The sequence below is a fragment of the Filicampus tigris genome, chromosome 2, assembly GCF_054856515.1.
Source record: "Filicampus tigris isolate MCC_2025a chromosome 2, RoL_Ftig_1.0, whole genome shotgun sequence".
NCBI lineage: Eukaryota > Metazoa > Chordata > Actinopteri > Syngnathiformes > Syngnathidae > Filicampus > Filicampus tigris.
In genome coordinates, this window is record NC_141218.1 from 11,397,552 (window position 1) to 11,425,374 (window position 27,823).

Sequence of the window (27,823 nt, forward strand, 5' to 3'; positions counted from 1 at the left end):
GCTGGTTGGTTCTACCGCCTTTCTCCTCATTGATGTCCACCAAGTTTACTGGACACATTTGATGGAGACAAATTGTGTAAAATCACAGCCAGGACCTATCCATTGCATAACCTTGGGGAAACTATGACTTTTTTAGACGACTGACCATTTTAGGAGACTTTTACAACCCGTAGTTTAATCCTGATCATTCATTATAGCTCTAGTTTTCAAATCAACCTGCCTACGGAAGGCTTTTGTGGTGAGGATGGACAACCGGCTGGCTGTACCCAAGTATCCGCTGCTGGGTTTGCTTTGTGCGGTAGCCACCCTGTCGGGGTCCCGGAGCTCCGTGGCTGCTGCGGGGAGGAGCTGCGCCGACACCCGGCAGGTGTACGCAGAGAAGGGGTACAGCACCGGCACCGCACCGGTGACTCAAATTTCTGGTAAGACTCTTCGTGCTGGATGAAACATATGATTGCGTATTATCTTTTAGAATTAAACACGCTCGTGCACATTTTGGTCTAGCAACCAGAACCAGTGACAATTAAAAAACACATATGTCAATGTGTAAAACAAAGTGTATAACTCACTAAAGGAGCACCATGTGGCAAAATCATTGTGTTTTCCCCTCAGGATAAAAACACAATGCAGAGTGGTTTTAGACAAAATTACACCCCATCCCCTGTGTGCTGTTTAAATAGGTTGATTAAGATGGATGAGCAAATTGCCAACACCAGAACAACAAAGAACCTCGCCCCTAATTAGTCTTCGCCTGCACTGGTAAATCCCCGCATGTACCCCATGGGCTCTGTTCATTGGCAATAATCTTATCTGCTGAATGAAACCATGTGTGGATTTCGAATCAAGTTTTGGTGAGGGGATTGGGAATAGGGTGGGATTTTTGGGGGGCAAAAATAAGAGAACATGTACCTTTCTCGAAAAGTGAAAGTATAGCAAGGCTGTTCACTTCTGGGTGGCTGAACCTGTAATTGTGGATGGGAGGTCACCAGTATGTTGTACATGAAACCCAAGACCCGCAAGAGCAAGTAAAAACGTGGGAACTCTTATAAAAATCTGAAATAAACCATGATATAGTAATTAATGTGCCTCATTGGACTTTATAATAACCCAAAAGGTTTCCAAGCCCTGTTATACATATTCAGGCTTTGTGTTTAATTCAAACAGACAGATGCAGTATTGATTGATTTTAGATGTATTTGTGTGTGAGTGTTTGAGGTGTGTGTGCGAGCTTTGCCTGAGCCTTTGCTGGCTGTCCCGTGGGCCATGGGGGAGCAGATGGCCGGGAGAGTGAGCGGCGACGAGAGGCTGCCTAGAAATGGAAATGCGGGGATAAGAGCGGACTACTAGTGAGAGCGGAACAAAAGAGACAGAGTGGTACACCAGCGAGGAGATGGAAGCCAGACGTACTATTTGTGTCAGGTGTAACATTGATAGAAACAAAGAACTGAAATGCTTTTCCTCCCTGGCTTGTCATTTGCATATCATTAACGCTGACATATCAAAGACCCCAACCTGAGCTGACAAAAAGACAGATTGGACCTGAATAATTCATGGGGTCAAAGAACAATTTCATATCACACTCTTTGGTTATCTTTGATAACACTTGGCTGCGCTAACCAGAGACTGACAGATGTATTTGACTGTTTCACTGCAAGAAGATCCTGTTTGAACAGGAATAATTGAGCAAGGTAGCCCATTATTTCCAATCCAGTATTGAAGTATCGGTAGATCAGGAGTGGGGAACGTTAATGCTACCAGGGGCCATTTGAGTTCTGACTAAATCTATGAAATAAATTATTTAATTGGTTCTTGTAATGGTTGTTTTATGGGCAGAACAGTGATTAGCTTCACAGTTAGGAGGTGCTGGCTTTGAGTGGTTTAACCAAATGTGTTACAGCTTTTTGATCCACTGTATCAAATTCTGTCATGGTAATTAAATTATTTTGGAGTGATTTGAAGTGCTGCATCATTTTGTAATTTTGCTGGTTTGTGGGATGTTTGACCTGATGGAATGTACTTCTTCACTAAAATAGCATGCAGGCAGTGCAAATTCATGACATTTATCTGTTGAGAGGAGTTGTTGAGCTATTTGATTTGGGGGAATTGTGAGGTCTTCCACCACAGCAAATAGAGTGCGTGTTTTGCTGAGTTTCTTACTGATGATTAGAGAAAAGTGATGTCTAGCTTTTGGTATTTCTTTGTCCAAATTACAAATATAAATATATAACTACAAAAACAATGGGACCTCGCAGCGCTCGCTGCTCGGGCCCTAGTAAAGTTGGAGTTTAGTTCTCCACTTACACTCTGCTTTTCTGCACTTTGATTTTAAAGCCACTATGCTCGTTGAGGGACATCGTTGAGGGTTGGTCAGGGTTGCTGTATTTACTTCTTTTAGGGGTTGACTTTCACTTTAAGCAAATTACTTGCCAATAGAACAGGAAAATTGGATTGCTTGAAGTGAAAGTCAACCCAAACATGTTTTTTTCAAGAATATGTTCCCAGCAGGCCCACTAGTTGAAACATGGCATTCTAATTCATTTTGCGTTTGTGGAATATAATTTAAGCAGCAAAATGCACTCGTTTTTAGCCATCTCTGGGGGCGGCCATTTTGTCTTCTGTCGACTGAAAATGACATCACAACTGCTTACAACGACCAATCACGGCTGACCAGTTTTCTGAATCTGAGCCGTGATTGGTCGTTGTGAGCAGTTGTGATGTCAATTTTGAGTCAACAGAAGACAAAATGGCCGCCCCCTGAGATGGCTAAAAACGAGTGCATTTTGCTGCTTAAGTTATATTCCAGAAATGCAAAATTAATCAGAATGCCGTGTTTTAACTAATGGGCCTGCTTGGAACATATTCTTGAAAGACATATGTTTAGGTTGACTTCCACTTCAAGCAATCCAATTTTCCTGTTCTATTGGCAAATAATTTGCTTAAAGTGAAAGTCAACCCCCCAAAAATTGTACAAAAATATGTTCAATGCAGGCCCAGTCGTCGAAACATGACATTCTGATTAATAATGTGTTTTTAGAATATGAGTTTAACCAATCACGGCTGACTTGTTTCATGAAGCTCAGCCATGATTCGTCGTCAGTTGACAGAAATGACAAAATGGCCGCCTAGAGATGGCTAAAAATAGGTGGATTTTGCTGCTAAACTCATATTCCACAAACACATTATTAAACAGAATGCCTAAACTAGACTAGAGAAAACTCATAGAACATATTATTACAAATATTTTTGGGAGGTTGACTTCCACTTTAAGCAATATATTTACATACTGCATTTTTGCTTTTTAAGACCAGGTTAGGCATTGTAGGTGTGAATGGTTGTTTCACTCTCTGTATCCTGCTGCTGGCTGGTGACCATGAGTCAGCTGGGATAAGTTCCAACTCACTCTGCTTTTCAACTTTTTAAAAATACTGTATGATGAACATTTATGGTTTACATGTTTTACAACAGATCCTCACAGTTTCTACTTGTTTTTACAATTGCATGGGTCAAATCAAATGCTTTCCCAAGCCACAGGGTTCCACATCTGTGGTTTAAACCATCATTTCCTCACCATTATTGAGCCAAGACATACAGTATATTTGACATTTAAAACAATCTCAACCCACATCACAAAACAAAATGTCACAAACAGTGGATGCACTGTTGTTTTTTTTTTATACCTTTGACCATCCAAGGAAGAACATTTACTTGGTCTGCCTGTCACAATATGTTGCTGGCATACAGTATATGAATAAAAAAAGATAGATTATTTGTGGTGAATATTTTTTGGTTGGGACCAATTAAGTGAAATTGGACAATGTCCAGGTGCACACCAAACGATCTCTCATGGCACAAATGTGCCACAGCGGCCTGGTTGGGAATCACTGTTCTAAACGATGCGCTGTTCCTACTTGTGCCCACAGGCGAGCACTTGAGGCTCTGTCCTCAGGACTACACCTGCTGCTCCAGTCAGATGGAGGAAACGCTGGCCCTTCAGAGCGAGCGGGACTTCCTGAAATCAGTGGAGAACCATAGCCAGTTCCTTTTGACCACCTTCACCCAGAGACAGCGACGGTTTGACGGTTAGAGAATGGACTTGATGTTTTGTGGCCATGACTGCCGGCTTGGTTCTGTTTTCTGTGGTCTTTATTTGTTGGTATAAAGGGTGATCTTGTAGCCATTTTAACTATTACAAAGTTTGAACAGGTTTATCAACATTTATGATTGTCAGCCTTGACGGTTTTAATGAGCAGATCTGGCAGGAAAACTCATTTAGGATAATCTTTCAGAGACATTAAACAATTGGGCCTTTGCTGACTGAAATTCAGCTTGATTAATGGTATGTGTGCTTATAATTGTTCAAAACAGCCTGTAAAGATGAAGCATTAGGCTTTGAGGCGGGATCTAAAGGAGCCCTGAGTGCTTTAGTGTCTCTTTCTTTAAAAGAAGTGAGCGCTAGTAAAGATTTCCGTCTGTCCGGGTCCAGCCAGACGCAGTGCCGAGCTGATTTGACGTTTTCACCGCCTACCTGCTATCACCTCTTTTCTCCCTCCGTCGTTCTTTTATATAACGTAAGTGATGAATCAGGCGTGGGAGATTGCACATATGAAAGGCTATTTTTATAGGCGCCATGCCCTCTCGCACGTATTCGCTAATGGCGCCGTGTGATGTAACTGTGAGCTAGCGAGGCCTTGGCGCCAGGTTTCGCGTGTCAGACCTGCATCTTTGCCCTCGCAGAGTTCTTCAGGGAGCTGATAGACTTGTCCGAGAAGTCCATGAACCAGATGTTCACCAAGACCTACGGTCGCCTCTTCACGCAGAACTCGCACGTCTTCCAGGAGCTGTTTGTGGAGCTTCGCAGATATTATTCAGGTCAGTTCACGCACACCTCATTTGCACAGACGAGAATTGGGACACACTCGTATTGTATATTTGGATTCAAGGTGGTACCAGATGGCCACATCACACTATCACTATATGTGTATGTATTATCTTGGAATTACTGCTGTATTATGATTATGACTAATACCTGTTGCTCATCCAACCATCTTCCTGCTTGTCTGTAAATCCATCTGTCTTTCGATCTACATACCAATCCACCTACATACAACAGCAGTGGTACTTTGACTTACGTTCTATGCAAGTCCACTGATTGAAACAAGGCATTCTGATAAATATGGCATTTGTGGAATAAGAGTATATCCACCCGTTTTAGCCTGGCGGCGGCCATTTTGTCACTTCTGTAGCCTGAAAATGACATCACAACTGCTCAGGGCTCAGGTAATGACCAATCATGGCTGACCTGTTTTCTGAAGCAGAGCTGTGATTGGTCGTTACCTGAGCCCTGAGCAGTTGTGATGTCATTTTCAGTCTAAAGAAGTGACAAAATGGCCGCCCCCTGAGATGGCTAGAAAGAGGTGGATTTTGCTGCTTAGCTCATATTCCACAAACGCAAAATTAATCAGAATGTCGTGTTTCAACTAGTGGGCTTGCTGGGAACATATTCTTGAAAAGAATGTGTTTGGGTTGATTTCACTTCAAGAAGTGGCCTCTTGGTCTTTTTTTTTCTTTGTGAAGTGAGCCAAAAAGTAATTTACCAGCTATCTTCAGATAATCCACCACTTGGATGAAGTGGAAAAAAAAACAAAACAATTAAGGCACTGTAATGCCCTCACATGTGGGCAAGGAGAGCCAGTCACTGATGCACTTTCAGCCAGTCAAACACACAAATACAAAATGAGAGCACTCGCAAGGAGCTGCTATAAGGCCGCAACTCACGCCCTGACGCGAGAGGTTCAACCCATTAGGTGACTACTTGACGAGTCAACCTTACTATTCTGCATCAACATTACGGCTGCGCTCGATTGTAAAAACTTAAATTGTTAAATTGTGTCATGCAAGACTCGATGCACTTGTTTGGGAATTGGTTCATCTCTTTGCGGCATGCTAGCGCTAAAGAATGTATTTTCGTAAGCTTTACGCCTTCTTTTTACATACTGATTCTGAGCTCCACAAATGCGTATTCCATTCATAAATCATGCATACATCCCTCAGAATTATTGCAGGAATCAATTCATTGAACACATTATTATTATTATCATCATCTTTTTTTTAAATATACCTTGAATATGATCCCATTGGCCGCAGCAAACATGGAGGGTGGGGGGCAGACACACAAGGACAGGAAGGATCGGGGAGGAAGGCAATCCCCACCAACTCAACATCATCCACCTGTGGAGGTCTGCTTACAGTTCCTAAAAAAAGGAACTTTGCGCGCTTCGACTTCCTGCATGGACTCCAGCAAGTCAGTTTCTCTTTCCACCATGTCAAGAACTGTGCGCCTCCGCACGCCGACTTTAATGGGGATGAGCAGGAGCTGCTTTGACTGGCGGCGACTCAAGCCAGCTGCGTTCACGCCCACAACGGTGCAGCATGCCCGTTTTTAAACTACACCAAATTGCTTGCGTCTGTGAAAATAGTAAAACAAAGTCTTAGCTTAGCGATCCCTTGCGCAAATTTAGACCGCGACTTCCACTGATCTCGAAAATAAAGCCTTAGTGTTAAAAGTTGACTAATCTCTACTCTCACCAAGCACTTTCTTTTGGCATCTCATCTTCTGATCTGCCAATCTACAGAGGACTTTCGACTAACCCTAATCTGCCATTACTGGACTAAATGGTCACAGAATCGATTCAACTTTTAAGTCACGGACACACATACCTACAGTACCGCAATAACAATTTATACTCAACTTCTTTATTTCTTCCATTCTACTTTTGCTCACAGGGGGCAGCGTGAGTCTGACAGAGGTTTTGTCGGACTTCTGGTCCAGACTGGTGGAGCGGGTCTTCACTCTGGTCAACCCTCAGTATCAGTTCAGCGATGACTACCTGGAGTGTGTCAGTAAGCATGCCGAACAGCTGCAGCCGTTTGGAGATGTGCCTCGCAAACTGCGCGTACAGGTGGACTGTCTCGTCTTGTAAAATCAAGCAAAAAGTAAGTACTTGATTTAACAATTCTCTTTCCAATCCAGGTATCCAGGGCTTTCATTGCTGCTAGGGCGCTATCACAGGCTTTGGCTATTGGTCGAGATATTGTCAACAAAGCCACAAAGGTAAAAAAATAAATAAATAAAATAAAATAAAAAAAATAGTTTTTACTTCCATTCAGCTTTCTACAGTGGAACCGCAAAGTTTGAACACAATTTGTTCCTGGGTGACTCCAGTTTGAGTTTACAATTAAAAAAAAAAAAAAAAAAAAGAGTTGGCCTAGTTGCCATGTCTGTCTGAGTTTCTGGGTTCAAATCTATTTCATCCTTAAAATTGACAGTGTCATAACGTGTGCAATTACAGTGGCTTTCCTTACATGCCTTTTAGATGACTCCAGACTCTCAGTGCGTGCGTGGCCTGATGCGTCAGTGGTACTGCCCACTCTGTCGAGGAATGCCCTCCTTACGTCCGTGCCGCGCCTTCTGCCTCAACGTGATGAAAGGCTGCTTAGCCAATCAGGCCGACCTGGACACCGAGTGGGACTATTTTATTGGTGGGTGACGGGAGGCGGGGCAGGATTGTACTGTATTTACATTGTTTGTCCCAAATTAAATTACGCATTTAGTCTCCCATTTAAAAGTGCTAAAATACACTCTTAGATGCATTAATTATCCTTCTGTTTTTGGATAATAGCTCATTTCATTTTCAAGGTTTTGATTAGCAAACTGAATAATCAGCAATCTAGTAGAATACATCTATGTAATGGTTCCATGCTGCTCATTTGACTTAAAATCCACTTTGACACTCACTCGCCTTCGCCTGTAAGCTCATTTTCTTCGCACATACTCGCCATCAGATTCCCTCTATCAGGTGGCGGAGAAACTGGAGGGGCCGTTCAACATGGAGCTGGCCGCAGACTCCATCTCCATCAAAGTGTCCGAAGCCATCATGCACATGCAAGAAAACAGCGTCAGCATCTCCACCAAGGCAAGGATGACTCCTTACGGGCCATTATATTGATTCTTTGAATAGAATGCACCAGGGGAAAACTGAGAATCCGTGAATAATCCCGAGCACGGTTAACGGTGTGGTTAGCACGTCTGTTTCGCAGTTCTGAGGTTCTGGTTTTGAGTCTCATGTATGTTACGTTAATTGAATAAAGTTGCCCATAGGAGTAAACGTGAGTGTGACTGCTTGCTTGTCTGTATGTACCTGTAATTGGCTGGTGACCCCAAATTCAGATGGGATAGTCTCCAGCTCTTCTGAGACCCTAATGAGGATAAGATGTATAGAAATTGCATGGATGGAATTGCATTCAACAAGCTCACAGACCATTTATCCAACCATCCCTTTTTCTTAAGTGTTTGTATTCATCATGCTTTCGGATGAGCTGGAGCCTATTCTAACTGACTCGTGCAAGAGGCGGGCTACACCTTGGACTAGTCGCCAGCTAATGGCAGATGCTCACATACTTAAACCCGCTGGATGTTTACTCTTTATCATGTAGTAGAGCTATGCTAGCCAACTTTTCGAATGAAAGACTCATTTACCAGCCAAAAGAGTAAAAAAAACAAAAAAAACCCCACTATCTTCCGAATTATTATCTCCTGTCCTTCCTGAGACAACAAAACAGCATTACCATACAGAGCAGTGATGTTGCATCATGTGACTGAAACGTGGCGAGCCTCCTGGGAGCGTATCCACCTGAGAGGCACCCACGTCTCGATTCAATATGTGGCAACGCTTCAAGGAACTGCAAGTTCTTTGCTTCACAGCTTGCCTTTTTTTTTCCCTCTGTGGCGGCGAGAAAGAGTGAGAGCAGTGGAATGTCAGCCAAGGATTTATTATATTGCCCATCCAAACCTTGACTCCCCCGTTCTTTGAGATTACATGGCAGTCTCTACACAAGATGCTACACAAATAAATGCGCATAATGTCAAATGTACAAGGTACAAGTACAAGGTTTTAAAGATTTGGCGTGTTTTAACAAGAAAACCTTTGTATACAGCATTGCGTTGGCATGGTGATGACTAATTCACAAGGAGGGCAGTTGGTTCGAAATCCATAAGTAACGACATGAACATTGGCATCAAATTTCAGGGAGTGGATACTATTCAAAATCTCTGGAATATATACAGAAAGAAATAATACAGTCAGGGACTAATTTACCTTTCTGCATATAGTACCTATATTAAAATCCTTTGATGTCAGTGAGGTTGGCTATTTTGTCATTATCCTTGCGCTGATATCGACCAGCATTGCAAATGTATGAAAGTACAGTAAAACCTTTCTTTTTCCCATATTACTATTCACAGATTCACTTTAGTTTTTCTGTGGAACTTATCTGCAGATATTTTTGCCTATTTTCTGACATGTTACGGACAAAACCAGGAACTGAATCGTAATTCATTGTTGTTTGTCCATTTTCTGCACTGTCAATTTGAAATGTCCTCTTTTTGAGTACAAGGATTTACATTTAGACATCTTTTTTTGTTCGATTCATTTATTGATTGACAAAATAATTAACAGACTAATCGATCAACAAAATAATCGTTAGTAGCAGCCCATTTTTATTCTCGGCCCAACACTTGAAGATTGGCATGGAAGACCGAGACAAATGGTGTGTGGTTGTTGAGGTGTAACGTAGTGTGTGTCTGTATGAGCTTTTATGTAATGTTTTATTTCAACTCATTGTTGTTGTTATTAGCTGCTGCATTTTAACATCTTGCACAGGGACTGCGGTCGAAAACTAGCTTTATAGCTAAAACTGGCATATTTACAGAAATGTTGATTAATGTGCACTGTCCCCGTTTAAAAATAAACAATAAAAAAAAAAAAAAAAAAAAAAAAATTCCCTAACGTTATTCTGTCACTTTGTTGTAACTCTCCATGTAGGTCTTCCAAGGTTGCGGAAACCCCAGGCCTGTTCCAGCACGCTCCAAGCGCTCACCCAAAGAGACGGGGGGCAACAGGAGGCCCTTTCGCACCTACACCCCAGACGAAAAACCTACCACGGCTGCAGGCACCAACCTGGACCGACTAGTAAGAATGACAACGTTAGCCTTAGCTTCTAAGTCTAAGGAATTATGGCTTCAATAATGAAAAGCATACAGCACAGGTGTAGGGCAAACAGATTCAACATTTAAGTTTGACTATCCGGACTTAAAATTGGAGATAACTCAATTTAGCCACCGCCTTCTAAAAATGCTAAAAAGTTTACGTGTTTATCAATAATATTACATTTCGAAAAAGAAATTGCTCCATTTTTCCTCTGTTGAAGTGGGTCGTGCATTAATGACTATGGGAAAATGTAGGTCCCATACGTAAATATCTGGCATCGCACGTTGTTAATATTGCATGGTGTGCTCCCACTTTAAATGCACAAAACCAGGATTCATGTGTGGAAGTGACGCCACCTATCTTGGCTCGCATATGCACCAACCCCTACAACACACACACAGAGCCATCTAGACACAAGAATACTTTCAAGATAGACGGGCGATGACTCACGAGCTGCCTCCGTACAGGTTACGGAACTGAAAGAGCGCCTGCGCCCCATGGGAAGCTTCTGGGTGTCCCTCCCACACACCATCTGCAACGATGAAAAGATGGCTGCCGACGTCACTAATGAGGACCGCTGCTGGAACGGGCAGACCAGGGGGAGGTTAGCCACGTGTTTGGGAGATTTTGCTATGATGATGACGATGAAACCGATGTTGAACTTTTTGGCCACAATTCCAAAAGGGTTGTTTGGTTCGAACGCAAACGAGCTCATCACCAAAAGAACAACAAAAATATAGTGAAGCATGGTGGTTGCGCCATCATCAGTACTGTCTTTCTTATTCCATTTGTCTCCTGTGTGCTCAATGAACACTTTCAGATATCTGCCAGAGGTGACGGGCGACGGGCTGGCGAGTCAGATCAACAACCCTGAGGTGGAGGTGGACATCGGGCGGCCCGATGTCAAGACCAGACAGCTGATCATGGAGCTAAGGGTGGCCACTAACAAACTGAGACATGCACATAGTGGACAGGACATGGACTTCATGGACAGTCAGTAGCACTTCACACACTCACTTTATGTTGCATATGAACAACCGCGATATACTTCACCCGATTTCCTCAAGCAGTGGCCCCTGCTCTAATTAGTGTCACATAACCAGTACGAGTCGACGATTGACGCTGACAGCATTTTGTCTTTAACACAACACGCAGAGCAAATGTGGCATCTGTAAAGCGGCAGTTTTACTCTACAGTTCAAAGTGCAGGTTTATATTTTTTCGGAAAATGATAAATCGTTAGTAGGAATAAAAAAAAAAACATATACATACAAGTAATAATATTAGTCGTGATCATGTTTGAATAACACTGTTGACTTTTAATTTTTACATTTTATTTATTTATTTTTTTTTAAACTCATTTATTTGTCAATACCATACTACTGATCAACATCTGATATTTCCTGCTTTTTAGTAAATAAACATTCCTGACCACAATACATAATACATTTTATTTGGTAATATGTATTAATTATCCATCCATCCATTATCTATACCGCTTATCCTCACAAGGGTCGCGGGGCGTGCTGGAGCCTATCCCAGCTGTCTTCGGGCAGTAGGTGTATTAATTATGTTACATATATTATCTTAAGTATAATTTCAGCGATAAGACAAAAATGCAGTTTCAATAAACAACAATTTTAAAAAATGATTATAAAAATGCTGTCCGTGACCACAATTTTAAAAATTTTACTTGAATGATTTTAAATAATAACTTGAATTCACAATAATAGTACATACAATTTCAAATATTATAACCCAAAAAGATAAGTCCTCTCCCAAATGGCTTTTCCCTAGTAGGTGCCTGGTACTCTCTGCAGTCGCGTATCCACAATATAAGGTAAACATCTTGAAATTTCAACATTTGCAAAAAGCAAAACAGAGCATTACATTTCAAAGAATATATAATATTTTCATTCATTCACACCTCTGCAGTTGAGTAAATAGTTGCCCCGTGGCACGATACATATTTTATTGCAATAGGCCTCCTCCTAATAGATTCTTACTTTTCTCTGAGTAAATAAAAGCCTCTTGCCATTCCATGAGTGAATACAGTATTGTTAATTGATACTTCCCTGACAGTGTCACTTTGCTCATTGGTGTGTGTGTGATGCGTCCAGGTGAGGAGGGCAGCGGTTCGGGAGGCGGCGATGCCAGCGAACGCTACAACGATGACTGGCCGGGATACGGGCCTCACTCTCCTCCTTTCAGCAAGCCCCCACGTAACCCCGCCACCAACCCCGCCAAGCCTCCTCGAGTCCGCGAGAGGAATGGGCCCAAGGGCACCCGGAACCACGGCCGAGTCCCATCTGCAACAAGTCATCTCGCTTCCTCCCTGCTTCCTTCTTTGTTGCTACCTTTTGTGCACATGATGGCCCCATGGTGGAGATAGCTGCTCATTGCAATTGTCATCATGGCCAGCCAAGAATGTGTTCTCATTTGGTTACATCAGCACAAAATAATTAATAGCACAAAATGGCTGATCATGACTATTTTTAATAGCAACTGCACAAGTCTCTAAATCATTGTACTTTGTATTAACGTTACATTAAATCAAAATGTGCCCATTGGTAAAATGGTCAGATTAGTAATATTTGAATATTTTACAAAAGTTTTATTTATTTCAGTGGTTCAATTCAAAAAGTGAAACTTGTGTATTCCACAAATTATTATGACTTGATGCACTGGAAAATACCTTTCAGAAGGAATACCTACCAGATTCCTGCATTACAAATAGCTTTGATAGTTTCTTATATAATAGTCACATTTCTCAAGGTGGAGAGTTGTGGGTTTTTCATAGCTCTAAGATATAATCATCAAAATATTGAAAAATGAAATCATAAAATATTTCACTCTGTGCAGTGAATTTCAAAATTATATGTTTCAGTTTTGAATTGAACTACCGAAATAAAGTGCTGCACATTTATTGAGCTACATCGGTGTACAATGGTACCTTGACTTACAAGCTTATTTCGTTCGTGATCATCATGACTCAAAAATCTCATATCACAAATCATCATTCCCCACTGAAGTGTTGCTTCACAATTTGAGTTCAAATATCCATCGCTTAACGGTTTATAACAAACACGGCTGTGGATAATATTTTGTTAGCCCTTCTATAGTGTTTTCCATTGTGTTAGCATTAAGCTAAGGGGCATTCCTGAGGAAAAGTTCTGGAGTTGTTTTATACACACATTGCATATTCTCTTTGTTTTATGTTTAGTTTGACAGTCAAGTCCAAGTTTGAGTGGTAACAGCTTGATACCTCTTTTTGGAAGAATTGTTCACTACCTGCCAAAAGTCTCTCGAAAACGAAAGCAAAAAAAAATGGGCCAAAGTAAGTCAAAGTACCACTGTATTTGAACTACTTAAACGTTTTGTGTTCAGGCTTGCCTGTCAAACAAGACACCAAAGGGGTTTGTTTTCTCACAATGTACAGAAATGCCTTTTCAGGTTGCTTAAAAGTTCAATAAGTTCATGTAAAATATTGATGTTTTTAATTTATTTATTTATTTCTATTTACGACAAGGGTCAAGTGTTTTTTTGATCGTCTAAAACAAGTGTTTGTGTTAATCCTCTGGTATAAATAAGTAATTGCTGCCAACCGATTAGAACAACAACAAAGCTAATAATTGTGAAAGTTTTTGTATATTTTGTGTGCTGCATATGCCGTTTCCTCTTTTTTCATCCCTTTCTTCGGTCAGATGTTTGGATGCTTTTTGTAAAATCGTGTGCTTTTCTACATATTTTTCCTAAAAGTGACAAAAAGTGTTGATAGTGAATGAGGTACAAATTCTGTCCATGGGTGACTCCTAATTTTCATACAACACTGAATGTATTTTGACAAAGAAAAAGGTGGAAAGTGTTGTTTGTGGAGGAATGTACATGTGATAATCCCAAAGGAGTATGGAAATAACAGGAGAAAAAAGAAAAAAAAAAGAATGTAGAGGTGAGGTGTGGGTAACCTGTGGCTCGTGGGCCATTTACGAGAGCATTTGATCTGTTCTGCCATGAAACTATAAAAAGTCCCCAAACATACGTTAACAAACGTTAATAATATATAAAAATAAGCATTTGTTCACATCAAAGTTGCATGAATTTGATATGGCCGTGGAAAGACTACTAATACTGAAATGGCCCCTGATAGGAAAAAGATTAATGTAATGCCACTCAAGAAATGTTTGATAATAATAGTTTGCTGTCAGCAACTACAGTTGTGCTCTTGAGTTTACATACCATGGCAGAATTTGTAGGATTTGTACCAAGAAAACATGAGTGATCAGGCTAAACACATTTATTTTATTTCCAAAGGAAGGCGGGCGCTTTTTTGCTCTACTCCTCTTCGGCTCTTATCTTTCCCTGCTTGCTGACTTGGTCCTGTACAATCTATGTCTCAACAATCATCCCAGCCTCCTGCTACATTTTTCTTCCAAAAATCAAAATTATGGGCTTGGTCAGCTAGTTTCTTGACACAATCGACAAAATGTTCTCGGATAGAAGAGCAGGGAAGGGGGACCCTGCTTGTCCTGACGGAACGTTTGCTGCTGGGTATATACCCTGGAACAATTGGAAGATGGTATGCCTGTCAATTCTGTCCATGGAGGACGCGGGAGATGTGTACATGACTGGAATTTTGATAACAGGTATCCCACCATTTGGAGCTGGCAGTGATTTATCACAAAAATCCGAATTTTGGAAATGGGCAAGCTGCCCTTGAGATGGTCCCTTTTCAGTCTTAAGTCCTCAAAATGTCCAATATTTCACAAATTCTTCCAGGATATGTATTTTTTTTAGCACAACCGCAATTCACTAATGACTTGTGCCAAACATGCGAACATACACGCTATAGTGCATTTGCATTCTCAGAGAGACATCGTCTCTTTCTCTACCAAACACATTCAACATGAAGTGATCCAAACAGGTATGCCGCAATGGGAACTTTAGGTAAATTAAGCTTTTGAAGATTTGCAGGCTGTGAATGAGCCCTATGAAATAATTATGCTCTCTGGCTCACTACAGACCACCAAGTTGTGTTACACCCTTTACAGTATTACAGTATGTACAGTATGAAGCGAACACCTGATTATAAACACATGTTTTCCTTTATTTACAAGGTAATCCCCCCACCTCCAAGAATATGGCAATACAATATGTTTAGAGAGCCGTGTTTAAAGGGGGCATATGGAAACTAAAAAAAATCGCAAAGTCAACAAGCATTATGGATGGTATTCAACTTTGGAGGTTACATTGTAGAGCAGCAGTGTTGTTGTCCTTCCACCATTGCAATGATGATACACTACAATACTTACTGTAAACAAATGTTGAAGAGAATGCTCTTTGAAAGCACAATTGTCTTCACGTTGTTGTTACACTTTTGTTGTGAAGGAACACACAAGTGATAATTTTTGCATCATTAAAAAAACAAAACATATGTACAAAGCCATGTTGTCTTTGACAGTATGTGTCTTGAGTCCTTTGTCAGAACACTAACATGGCCACTAACAATATGAAGTTAGATTTTGATATAATCCGCTCCCCCTCATTCTTCTTTCAGGCTATTAGTTTTCCCAACTTCATGTGTGAGGACTTGTCATTACACGTCGGACACTTCATGCAACCGCGCTAGACAGAAAACAAAAAAAACATCGTAAATGACTGACTTGACAATGACTGAGTTGAGACATACAAAAATGACATACATTCACTCAAGCTTAGAAAAACCGTCAGATTTCATAGCATCGGGTAGACCAGCACAATCATACTGAGAGCTGTTTCATTATTTATAATATTATATATATATATATATATGACATTTTTGGAAATACTATACAGTTGTTTGACCATCTCTAGCTAAATGAAATAAAATTTAAGGTTAAAAAAAAACTCATACTGGAAAATATTACAATCACTCTTAAACATGATGCGCTTTCTCTGTAATTATTTGATGTTTTTACGGTGATGCAAATATAGTTAGAAAACTATTAGAAAAACTATAGAACAACTAGCACTCCTCCCTCAATTGCATAAATAATGTTAGGAAGATATATAGAGATATATAAATAAAAAACAAGATGTTTTTTTTTTTTCAAAATGGATGGTATCATGCAGTCTTGTTACCTCCCATAAGCAGAAGCAGAGGACAGCCAGGAGCAGCAAGCCTGCGGCGACTGTCAGGAAAATGATCCACCAGGCCACTTTAGTGAAATATTCGTCTTCTCGCTCCAGGAACACTGTCACCTTCACCTGCACACAACAATGCCCGAGCATGAGCATCATCATCATGAAATTCGAATAATTTATTCCCAATAGTCTATTCTCTTAATTACCTTTGTGTTTTGCTTGGCTGCACTGCTTCTAGTATGTGTGTGTGTGTGGGTGTGTGTGTGTGTATGTGATACATTTTGTCCAATCAAATGTCAGCTTCTATGTGTTGCCTGTCAATCTAATCTGCCCATTGCAGATTACTAAATTACTTTGTATGTTAAAATTAGGACTGTGTCTTCAACCAATCAGATTTCAAATCCACCACAGAGGGCAAGCTAGTTAGCCTCATAATCAAAGTCAGCCTTTTTCTGTCCTCTGATTGGTTGGTCAGAGGAAGCAAATTTGTTAGCAGAACACCTCTGGAGTGACCTACACACATAATACATGTAATAATCAGCATCCTTGATGAGTTTAATGCATTTGGAATTTTGAGGGGTCATGTTATTAGATAAATATATATTCTGAACTGCGCCTGATGATGTTCAAGTACAGTTTTGTATAGTACTATTTTATAAAATTGTGACGTGATAATTCAGGTAAATCGGCACTGAAGGCCGAGGTAGCCTTCCACTGAAGCGTAATAATAGGTTGTCAGAAAATGTCATTGTGTGAGGCCCAAAGCGTTGGACAATAAGTAGTAAATGCAGGAAATAACTTGACCTTGGTGCGAAGCCTTTTTTTTTTCAGTCCAATGTTCTCTGGAGAGTTTGTAAGGGTGAGAGCAGCATCGACAACAATGTCCAAGTAATTCAAAGAGCTGTAATCCTGTCCGGGAAACATCATACATTGTTTTTTACGGTACAATGCATTTGAAACATATGGTCAGAAAGCTTTCCACCTCTGTCAGAGTAGAATTCCAAAGGCTTGCATGGAGAACAATCAGTGCAGTGCTATCCAATCCCACTAGAGGACAGCGTAGCTCTGCACACTTGAGTCCATCTGAGCAGGACTGAGGAGGACAAAAAGGTCATTTGTAATGTTGTGCAACAAATGACTTTAGGGCCTGTTCTACAGGCTGACATTGTGTATATTTGGCATGGAGACAAGTCCCATTCTACATGTGCCAACCTAACCAAAACACACAGTTACAGGTAAGTAAACATTTTTCAATTGGCAAGTGGCCAACTCGAGCACTCGCAGCCTCACATACACAATGAATGGGTTGGCCTATTCTTTATCATAGTCAGGAATGGAAACAATAAATTGATAAGTCTCACCAGGGTTTTGTACTTCCTTCTTGATGGAAGAAACGAGAATCCAGCAGCGGAGAGGGCATCATATTGGCCGTCGTTTTCGGCCTCGCGTCTTTCATATTGGCCGTCGTTTTCGGCCTCGCGTCTTTCCCTGGAGGCTCCGTGCTGACCCTTGATGTCCAACGTATTAAGGTTATACATGAACCAAGTGGAAAAATGCATAATTACTCGAACTGAATTACCTTCAGTTTGAGAGGATTGATTTGGTCGGTGGGTGAGCAGGATACAAAATCCACTCCCGCACTAGAGACCTGAGTCAAGTATAGCAGCCATTTTCCATCGGAGTTCTCCTTTGGCCAATGGATATCCAGTGAGGCATTAGCGAACGATTTCAGAGATCTGCCCTGGTTTGTGATCTGTTTGCAAGCACAGTAAAAAATTATTTAGCCCTGGACACAAGTTAGAAAAACATAATTCCATTCATGTAAAAAATTGACACAAGAGAATTTTACCTTAAATTCCAATTGAATCGGGGTTCCGATGTCATCCACAGTTTTTACGATTCTTTCGGCCGTTAAGCTTCTACTAAGTGACACTTGGGATGGCTTGGCGAGCCTGACAACAATTACATACCGTAATTGCATTAATTGCATTATACATTATAAAAATATATATTAAAAATAAATCCAGTATTCTATACTATAGCGTGTGTGTGTGTGTGTGTGTGTGTGTGTGTGAGCGTGCGTGGTGGGTGTGGGTGTGCGTGCGTTTGTGAGAAACTGTATACAGTGGTACAGTGGCTTTTAAAAATCCTGGGGAATCTAGTCTTACAAATAAACATAAAACAAAGAGAGTTACACTTTGTGTATCTAACCAAACCACATAAACTTTGTCTTTCATAACTCTGCTAGCTCAATGCTAACACACAATGCAAAATGCCATAGGTGAGCTAACACAATTAGCATTAATGCATGAATGTAACCAACTCAGTTTTGAACACATGCAGGAAGAGCAAACAATACCCACAAGCATATATTCATCCTCATAAAAAAACAGCCTTCTTCTGTGTGTAATCATCAAATCTAGGTGTAGCATGTTGTCTATATCTATTATACTGCCCCCTGGTGGCCAAAGAACACACGCTAGAAAGAGCAGCACAAAGCCCATTGAATTATTATGATGCCTACATTTCTTTACAATCTATTTAATTGTTACTGTATGTTTTAGAGTATGACACTGTAGAGTGCTACTTGCCTTATTGGCATTTCCATTTATTTCAAAGTGAAGACATGATTTGCGCTAGATAAATGAAAAATTTACCCATAAATCTGCAATCCCAGCTCGAAAACCACTTTGGCTGAAGCCTCAACTGCTTCTAAGGTCTGCACACTTGTCCTATATCATGAGAATGTAACATTATAACATTATTCACAGTCACATACAGCAAAATGAGCAACAGAAATACTTAAATTACGTCTGAAGTTGCAGTGTGATGTTCACAGTTTTTGTGCTCAGTGAGATGCCAGTTGTGGTGAGCATGACATAAAATTTAACCTGAAAAGAAAAGGGACGACAAATAGATTAACGGATGGATTACAGAAGTTGAAAGGAACCATATTTGGTAACAAAAGTGGTTGTTAAAAATTAACTTGACATCCTCCAAGAGAGACAGAGACAAAGTGACCTTGGTGCGAAGCCTTTTTTCTTTCTTTTGAGTGTTGCCAATCATAAAATGGGATGTGCAGGATTAGCAACAACGTACCAATTAAACATGTCAATCAATCAAATCAAGGTAGGTATATCAAAACTATAGAATTAGAATCGCATAAGAAAAAATCAAATGATTGCATTAAAATGTATTGCACATAAAACCTAAACAACCTATCACAACTTTGTGAATCACTACCCTAACACTCACTTGAGCATCTCTCTGAAGAGGGTTTCCCAGCTCACAGTCTATCACCATTTCTTTGTCGTTGCCCGAGCATGTCACATGTGTCTCCTGGAAAAGCAAACTCATGTTTGTACTGTATAATATACAGTATTTGAAATTGTAGCCTCTAGTCACAACATGCCGGTTGCTTTGGGTGTTGAGGCAAAAAGACAACAATTGGTAGTTTATCGAAGTTGGTAGTCGGTAACGCTAATGGTAGCCCGTATAAAATGATAGGTGGACCGGTCTGATGGCGATTACTATTTGGTCTGGGCGGACAAAATGGCGGATAGATGGACGGCTACCCCGGTTGTAGGTCGAAGGTGAAAAAACAGACCACAAATTTTTAGTAAATGCCCAGCTCTGCCTGTTACTAAAACCTTTTCAACCATCTAGAGGAAGAGAGAAAAAAAGTGAGCTACATGACTCATCAGAAAATGACATCACCAAGCTAACAGCAATTATATTTGTCATATTTTGTCAGTGATTCCAGTCAAAATACGCAACCCTGTTACTCATATTTCCTTATAAAGTTTTCCTTTAATGTTTAGCTCAGTTTGTTGTTGACGTGTTTTGCATAGTAGCTGACACAGCTAGCGTGCTTGCTTAAGCCAAAATGCTCAAATTAGCATTGACTTTGTACCCTCTTACTTGTAACAGCACAAAAAGCGATACAAATGCATTTTACTTACTTATGACTACATGGGATGGGTCAAATAAATGGTGTAATTTAAACACAAGTGTTAGCCCTTCAATGGCGAATTGCTCACAATGTACGGTTCGCTCACCAACGTTGAGGCGTAAACAACAGAGGAGTAGCGAAGAAGATCTGGCAGCTTGACGACCACATGGCTCTGGTGTGCGTCCTCCCCATCTGTATTGGTGACGGTGATCTCCAAGGCCACGTCCTCACCGGAGGGAGTGATGACTGCAACACCGTCCTCTCTTAAGAAAAGGACAGTGAAGGACATCGCTTAATTTTTCTCAGAGCCTACATTGAAACCTGTGCACCCTGGATGCAAAATCATTCATGACATTATTGTAAGAAATATCTTGGACAACTTTGATTGAATGTGAATCACTCAAGTAGCTTGGAAATTGTTCTTGAGGGCCTCCTTGGAGTTCCGGGGCCCTTGGGCATCTGCTTTTGCGGGACTATCATCTCCTCACCTGACCAGTGATTGGAAAACATCTCGATGGTTTTGGGTTTTCCTGGCACAGAACTTGTACTGAAGCTGCAAGTTACTGTGGCAAACGTTGTCACTGCCGCAGCCCTCGTTGATGAAGGTTATCTAGGGCAATCAAACAGCAAATAGTCCTCAAGCATCATGAAGCTTGGCTTGGGGTTCCCACAAAGATGTTTGTACCTCTGACACCAGGCTTTTATTCTGATAGAGGTCAAGCACAGGAGTGACGTCAGGCAGTCCAACATTTGTCCTCACCGTTGGACTTGAGCTCGGCAGAGACAGAGTAACCGAGACCGGGACACTGTGCAACCTGTCTGTAGTGTCCCGCTGTAACAAAAGAGTTTTGCTTCATGATAACCAGAACTTGACTTCACAATAGATGCGATCTAGAGAGGCACTAGCCCCTTTTCAGAGAAGTGGTGAATCAGAACAGTATAAGTAGAGATGGCACCCAACAAAGCAGGACATAGCCCTGTTTGAGTGCATGCTCACTGCAGGTATGAGTAAGTCACACATGAGCAAAGTCTTGCGCTTCAGTTTTCAAGCAAGTCTCAACTTACGCTGTCAAAAATCATGGAAATCAAGACAATTCATTACTTGGGTTAAAAAGTCATAAATCAAGTCATACAATCTTCTTGAGTCAGTAGTCACTTAGTAAGTGTTTGACCAGCTATCAGTAAGGTAAACTGTGACGTTAACATCGCTTGATGAGCGTTTCCCAGTTTGCGCACGTGACACAAAAAAATAACCTTTCTTTCAAAAACAAAACGAATCATCACACTATCTTGAAAATGCATTTTTTTCCCCAAATGCAAACAAGTAATTTGAAAAGTCAAGTCTTTCATCAGTTTCCGCCAAGCAAGTCCCAAGTCCTAAAATTGGCCACCAGTCCAGTCCACGATTTGAGAACCAAGTTTCAAGTGAGCAGTACAATTCACTTCAGGTAGCCTTAGCCATGATAGTATTTGAACAATAAACCCTAATCTAACTTTTCATTGTGGTTTGTGTAGAAAGTATGCCCAGGATAACACAAGATGAAGAGGAAGACCACCCAGTGCACCAAAGTGACTACATGGAAGCAACTATAGACCATGAGCATGCAGACAGGAGAGCAGTTAAAAATTAAAAATAGGAACAAAGTTGCCAGAAACCCCCTCAAGACCTTAGTGGAACATTACCAGAAGTCGGAGCTTGGTGTTAGCACAGATTTTGCTCCCTTGGCCAGGCAGCTCCAGTGTCCCCTGAGACGAACCCAGAAAGTCCACTCGAGGGGGAAGCCTGGATTTCCTCCTCGCTGCATCAGCCTCGATTGAGAAGCTGATTGCTGTGGAGGAACAATTGAACTGTTACTTGTACTTATTCTCTTTCTCAGTGTCACTTCGTAGTAGGTACCATGACAAAACACAATAAAAAGTACATCTATTGCTGCAAATATATAAAATCAGTCCATGTTTATAGAATTTGAAGAATTACTGTATTTCAGACAGATTAGTTTTTCCCCTGATTTTATTCGTTTTGAACTAAAGCTCGAAAAAGAACAGTGCAATAACACTCAAAATTACTCCAACACAAAACTTACTCAGTTTGGGGTTGAATGACGCTGGATGTGCCGAGTAGGTAAAACACGCCTGTGCTGCAAAATAACTGATGAGAACATGGCATCAACTCAATAAGGTTCAAAAACATAGAAGTAAAATTTGGTTTCTTGATATCTTTACCATGTGCGTTGATTGCACTGCTGCTTTGTGACGTCTATTTCATTTGGTGTTATTGTGAGAGTGCTGCCGACACTGACCACAGGTCGCGCTCTGAAACATGACGAACGTATAAAAATCAGGTCATAAAACTGTGGAAAGTGAAAACACAGTGGTGACTTGACTTAAGAGCTGTATTTGCCACATGACTAAGCTCGTAACTGAATTTATTCATTTCTCAAAGGTGAGAGAATCCATCATTTGATGGACAGATGTGGCCTTCTCTGACGCCATCTAGAGGCAGTGAAACAAAATCTTGACGGCTCATAACTTGGAAAACTCACAAGTTGGTGTGCAGGCTGTCAAAGTGTACACACTAAATTGCATAAATTGCATACTAAATTGCAATCGCAATATTGTGAGAAAAAAAAAAATCACAATTCAATTTTTTTCAAAATCGCTCAACCCTACATCACAGATTTGAAACCAAACGATGTCACCTGTAAACAAAGACTGCATCTGCGAGTGATCCAACAGCCAAATCAGGGTACTGGTTATCATCGATATCCAAGTTACCCGTCAGAGAATACCCGAACAGAGTGACTTTTTTCGAACCTGGTGAGAGCACCTGTGAGTAAGTATGAGAATGTTGATAATAAAACAGTGATCCCTACATCAAAATTCAGCAGTTATTTTTCCAAATGTGACTTCAAACCTCACCTGTGCTGCCTTTCTGTTGATGCCACTTGATGAGCCACAGTAGAGGTAAACTCGACCTGAGTCATCATATGGTGCTCCCACAGCGATGTCTGTCATTATGAAGTTTATGTACAAAAATATATATTGGGTAACAACATAAATTTGGCCACAATTAAAACTGGGTACACGCATACTGAGGGCTCTATTTGATCTCTTTCCTTCCCTTAGCTTGATGCTAAGAAAGCAAAGGCATGAATGTCGGATGTCTTATAAAAGTTATCCTGAGCGATAATCTTGTGGTTTGGGTTGTGTTAAAAATGATTTTCCCTCCCCAATTGTAAATGTTGAACGTGTTCAATATTAATAGCAAATTATTAGATGTTTGCTCAATACTGAGTTCAAATTGGGACGTGAAATGGAACAACAACCACCTCCATATCCATCTTGATTGACATCGCCGATGTTTTCCACTGCGAGTCCAAACATGGAATCTTTACGTCCAAGGATTTGAATAGGATTAATTTCCTGCCAGTTTTTCCCTTTGTTGTTGATGTAGATGTAGACTGCTCCTCCAATCAAACCATCTTTGAGAAAGAATTCAGGTGCTCCCACAGCAAGGTCCTCCCACCTGGTGGGAGGAAAGTCATTAAAAGCTACTGCTTAAAACTATTGTAAGAGGTACCTTGACCAACAAGTTCAATTTGTTCCGTGATAAAGCATCCTAACTGAATTTATTCGTATCAAATAAACTTTGCACATTTAAAATTAATTGAAATACCATCGTGTCCAGACCCATAAATAATAAAAATACTTTAAAGGTGTAAAACAGACAACAGTGTACATAAATACATTGTTTTTAAGTGTAATAATTACCGTATGAATTGTAGTATTCGTGTGCCTGATTTATGCCTTTTAAGGGGCATGGCGTAGCGAGAAGCTAGAGTCGTTTTGGCGGGTTATTCTGCGTGTAAGCGTCTGGGCATGAGTTGTGGCCTACAGCTGCACCTTGCGAGTGTTCTCATTTTGTGTTTGTGCATTTGACTGTTTCTCCCATTCAATAAACTTTTGAAAGTGCAGAGGTGGGCATTTTACTAAATGTTGCTGGTCCGTCATTCGGCATCCGTCAGCGGCCAGGGTACACGTCCGTCATTCGTCAGTCCGTCATTTCTCGTAACCAACTGAATTGTAATTGTCACTGTCAATCCGTCAGTCAGTCTGTCATTTAAGTTCATCAGTTAGTCCGTCAGTAGTCCGTTGGTCCGTCAGTCGGTTCCCCCAAAAACATCAGAAAAACGGACGTCCACCAGTGATGGACTAACAGCCCGTCACTGACAGACGCGGTTAGTGACGATTACACTGACGGAAGAAACCCACTTCTGTCATTCATCAGTCCATCCATTATAAATGGTGTCCCGTCAGTTGTCAATCATGAGCAAAACAGGCGTCCGTCACTGACGGACTGACAGACCGGTCCGTCAGTCTGACGGAATGCCCTCCTCTCTGAAAGTGCATCACTGGCTCAGGGTATGCAGCAAAAAAACCCGAACAAACAAACAAACAAAAATTGTTTGAGTGATGGTTCGTAACTCGAAAAACACTTGGGCACTCGTAAGTCAAGGTAGCACTGTATGAATATTAGGACTGTCTTGATAAAATACAAAACCCAAATCCAATGTGAACGCTGTGGATCATGGTGTAGGATGGAAACTCTTGCTAATTAAGGACATCTATCAACAACACAAACCCGTCATTGTTGAGATCCACCACGGCAACGTCGTATCCGAAGGAGGAGGCCAACCCCGGACCAGACAGGACCAACTCTACAGACAAGTTTCTCTTTGCCGAAGGGTCTGCCTTAAGAAAAGCCACCTGACCACTGTACCCTCCTCTGGGGGCTCCCGATACAATGGTAAGCTCACCTCCCTTGAGCAGTGTCATTCCGGAGTCGGTGGAGAATCCTGGGATGAGCACAGAATTGTGAATGTTGAGTAGTAAATGGAACATGAAGGCTACTTTGTGAACCTCGGGTGGCAAACTAACCCAGGTAGCTGTTTCTTTGGAGAGGAATGAGTTTGGAGTTTAATAGGTCGATATTGCCAGTCTCTCGAGGAAGTTCACCGAAGATGTCCAGATTGTCCAGCAGCTCCGTCCGCACTATTCCTTTTGACGGAATCCCACGAGAACAATCAGAGTTGCAAAATGAGAATTAGAATACAGTGATACCTTGACCTACGAGAGCACAATTTACAAGCTTTTCAAGTTGTAAATCAAGGTCCCACTGTAACAATTTGATTAATACCGTAATCATTATATAAGACCTTTCCACTGATAAGCGCCCGGTGCTCCGAAGATCACAGATCTGTTGTCCTTAGCAAAAGATGCACCGTGACCCTGCTGGCAGTACGCAAACCACTTGTGGTTTTTCTGACGTCTGTTCAGGTGTTCGGCATCGCAAACCACCCTTCTCCACGTCCTTTCCTCAGTCCCCACCTGCAGGCCGTCTCCTATAATGTAGCACTGGCCCGTTACTAGGCGAGGCGTGTAAAGGCCTGGGCTTGGACTCCACTGCTGGTACCGATGAGCACAAGTCTGTAAGTGAAAGATGTCAGGATTATTGACTGGGAGGATCACCTCCCTTGAGCAGTGTCATTCCGGAGTCGGTGGAGAATCCTGGGATGAGCACAGAATTGTGAATGTTGAGTAGTAAATGGAACATGAAGGCTACTTTGTGAACCTCGGGTGGCAAACTAACCCAGGTAGCTGTTTCTTTGGAGAGGAATGAGTTTGGAGTTTAATAGGTCGATATTGCCAGTAGCTAGCTAGTTCTCAAACTAGGGTCCACAGACCTCTGAGGGGCCGCGAGCGATAGCGTGGTTGTCTGTTTTGTTTCATTTGAAAAAGTGCGAACCTATATTTACTCTGTACCTTAACTTTGGACCTGGACCCTAAAAGTTTGAGAACCTCCGACTCAGTACACACAGCACTGGAGACTGATGATTGTCCCTGCCGGTATCACTGGGAGGACTCATGTTGCTCTTTCAGGGTGTGCTTGGGCGAAAGCTGCTGATGACTCTTCCCTTGGTACTAATTTCAGGGTAAGGCCCTGCATGGTGTCCTCACTCCGGATCCCAAGTTATCTATCTGACCATCTTGCCCGATCACATTTCAGATTGAGGTAGACATTTTCGAGGGGGGCTCATTCCAAACAAAATATAGTTGATCGTGGGGGAAAAGGGGACAAGAAATCTTTCTACCCTTTCATTTTCCAAGGCTTTTATCTGTTGATATGATGATCATGATAACGGGAAAGCCGGAACCTTTTCCAGTTCATAATGGGCATGAACTACACTCTGAACTTGTCATCTGTCAATCTCAGGGTGCATATAAATACAAGTTAGCCAGTCACCTACAGTCACTGGGTAGGAGTCCATCTGGTGCTCGTTGGGTGAAAGTCAGCCTTGTGAACCACTTCTAGTTCCAATTCTAACAAACAGTATAGTACCGTTTCTTGCTTAACTATGGTCGTCTTGTTTTTAAAAGCAAATGATCAGAGGTATTAGTAAGTTCCCACGTGTGTGTTATTGTTTGGGGAGTGCCCGCCAGGACAAAGAGCACCAGATAACATAAAGTAGCTCCTTGGAACACTTAATTAGATGTGGGAACGGTGTGTGTTTTCTTACCATGACATTTTTACCAGGACCTTGGCTTGTCACTCTTACTCCCATCCACTGGCCATTCATACCACTGCTTTCAAGGAACTCTGTGATGAAAGACATTTGTTTGAAGTTTGTCTTTACAGCCAACTGTCATGTAGTTATAGTATAAAACACAATCCAACCTTTATGGTTAAAGTCAATGGGTTGACAATGCTTGGAAGACACACTAAGATCACATTGATAAACAACACCGGTAACATTCCCCAGGTACGGATGTTTCGATTTTGGGGATCCGACAAGCAACCTGAGGACAAACACACAGTGGAATTATCATTGATTTCAAAAGTTATTTGAATATAGACAGTAAACAGATGTCCCTATTTGATCAATGTTTGATCCATTCTGTTTTGCGTTTATTGCCTAGTCTAGGAGAACTGCAGTGACAGTAAATAGGAACATTGCTCATATTGTGAAGCTAGCTTGCAAGCTCATAGCTGACAGGTTATTAGATGGCTGTTTTTTAGAAGCCGGTCCTCAAAAAAGCCAAAGCCATACTGGACTCCTTTTCCTCACTGCTTTGAGGTTTTCATACTAATGATTTAGAGTCCCATCATGTAGGATCAATAGGACTCATCAATAGGACTCCTTTTCCCCCAGAGCGATAAAACTAATTAATTACAAATTAATTCGTAGAGCACTTTAAAAAAACACAACTCAAAGTGCTGTGCACACATAAAAATCCAACACAAAATATAAAACTAACAACAAAAAACACGAACACTGGTGCAGATTCTCATACTAAGTTGAAAGCGCAAGAATACAAATGGGTCTTAAGACAAGTCTAAAAAATGGACAGTGAGGGAGTGCAGAGGGAGGTCATTCCAAAGCATGGGACTACTAACAAAAAAATGCTCTATTCCCTCTGACCTTCCACTCAGACCTTGGTACCTCAAAAAGCAGCTGGTCAGCTGACCTGAGCCACCAGGCAGGAACGTAGGAGCTCAAAGAGGTGAAAAAAAATGTAAATCCAAATAACAGCATAATAAAATAAACTTAAGTGCACGGGCAGCTGGTGGAAGGAGACCTGATTCTGTGTTATATTCTCCTTCTTATGTGCTCCAGTTGGAGGGCAAAGCGGGGTAGGCTGACTCC

The 27,823-nt window shown here is 41.3% G+C and overlaps 2 protein-coding genes across 2 annotated transcripts in view; one reads left to right on the forward strand and one right to left on the reverse strand.

Moving 5' to 3' along the window:
• Positions 1–15,478, forward strand: gpc2 (glypican 2). Its single transcript, XM_086023335.1, has 11 exons — positions 1–422; positions 3,921–4,079; positions 4,735–4,869; positions 6,784–6,959; positions 7,031–7,111; positions 7,374–7,539; positions 7,843–7,973; positions 9,882–10,028; positions 10,514–10,650; positions 10,867–11,039; positions 12,166–15,478. The coding sequence occupies exons 1-11, from the start codon at positions 245–247 to the stop codon at positions 12,435–12,437; spliced, it is 1,755 nt and encodes a 584-aa protein (XP_085879461.1). The 5' UTR covers positions 1–244; the 3' UTR covers positions 12,438–15,478.
• LOC147151388 (integrin alpha-6-like) overlaps positions 15,213–27,823 on the reverse strand; it is a 13,066-nt gene continuing 455 nt past the window's right edge. The window contains exons 2-25 of the mRNA XM_086024620.1: positions 26,854–26,975; positions 26,696–26,775; positions 25,334–25,604; positions 25,056–25,175; positions 24,760–24,973; positions 23,447–23,643; positions 23,037–23,125; positions 22,817–22,944; positions 22,341–22,430; positions 22,202–22,266; positions 21,801–21,946; positions 20,803–20,949; positions 20,606–20,727; positions 20,224–20,380; positions 19,421–19,504; positions 18,977–19,056; positions 18,823–18,897; positions 18,015–18,117; positions 17,745–17,918; positions 17,527–17,673; positions 17,148–17,258; positions 16,970–17,074; positions 16,163–16,288; positions 15,213–15,667 (exon numbers count right to left, since the gene is read on the reverse strand). Coding sequence (XP_085880746.1) covers positions 15,596–15,667; positions 16,163–16,288; positions 16,970–17,074; positions 17,148–17,258; positions 17,527–17,673; positions 17,745–17,918; positions 18,015–18,117; positions 18,823–18,897; positions 18,977–19,056; positions 19,421–19,504; positions 20,224–20,380; positions 20,606–20,727; positions 20,803–20,949; positions 21,801–21,946; positions 22,202–22,266; positions 22,341–22,430; positions 22,817–22,944; positions 23,037–23,125; positions 23,447–23,643; positions 24,760–24,973; positions 25,056–25,175; positions 25,334–25,604; positions 26,696–26,775; positions 26,854–26,975 — 3,025 coding nt within the window. The 3' untranslated portion in view covers positions 15,213–15,595. The remainder of the gene's footprint in view (positions 15,668–16,162; positions 16,289–16,969; positions 17,075–17,147; positions 17,259–17,526; positions 17,674–17,744; positions 17,919–18,014; positions 18,118–18,822; positions 18,898–18,976; positions 19,057–19,420; positions 19,505–20,223; positions 20,381–20,605; positions 20,728–20,802; positions 20,950–21,800; positions 21,947–22,201; positions 22,267–22,340; positions 22,431–22,816; positions 22,945–23,036; positions 23,126–23,446; positions 23,644–24,759; positions 24,974–25,055; positions 25,176–25,333; positions 25,605–26,695; positions 26,776–26,853; positions 26,976–27,823) is intronic.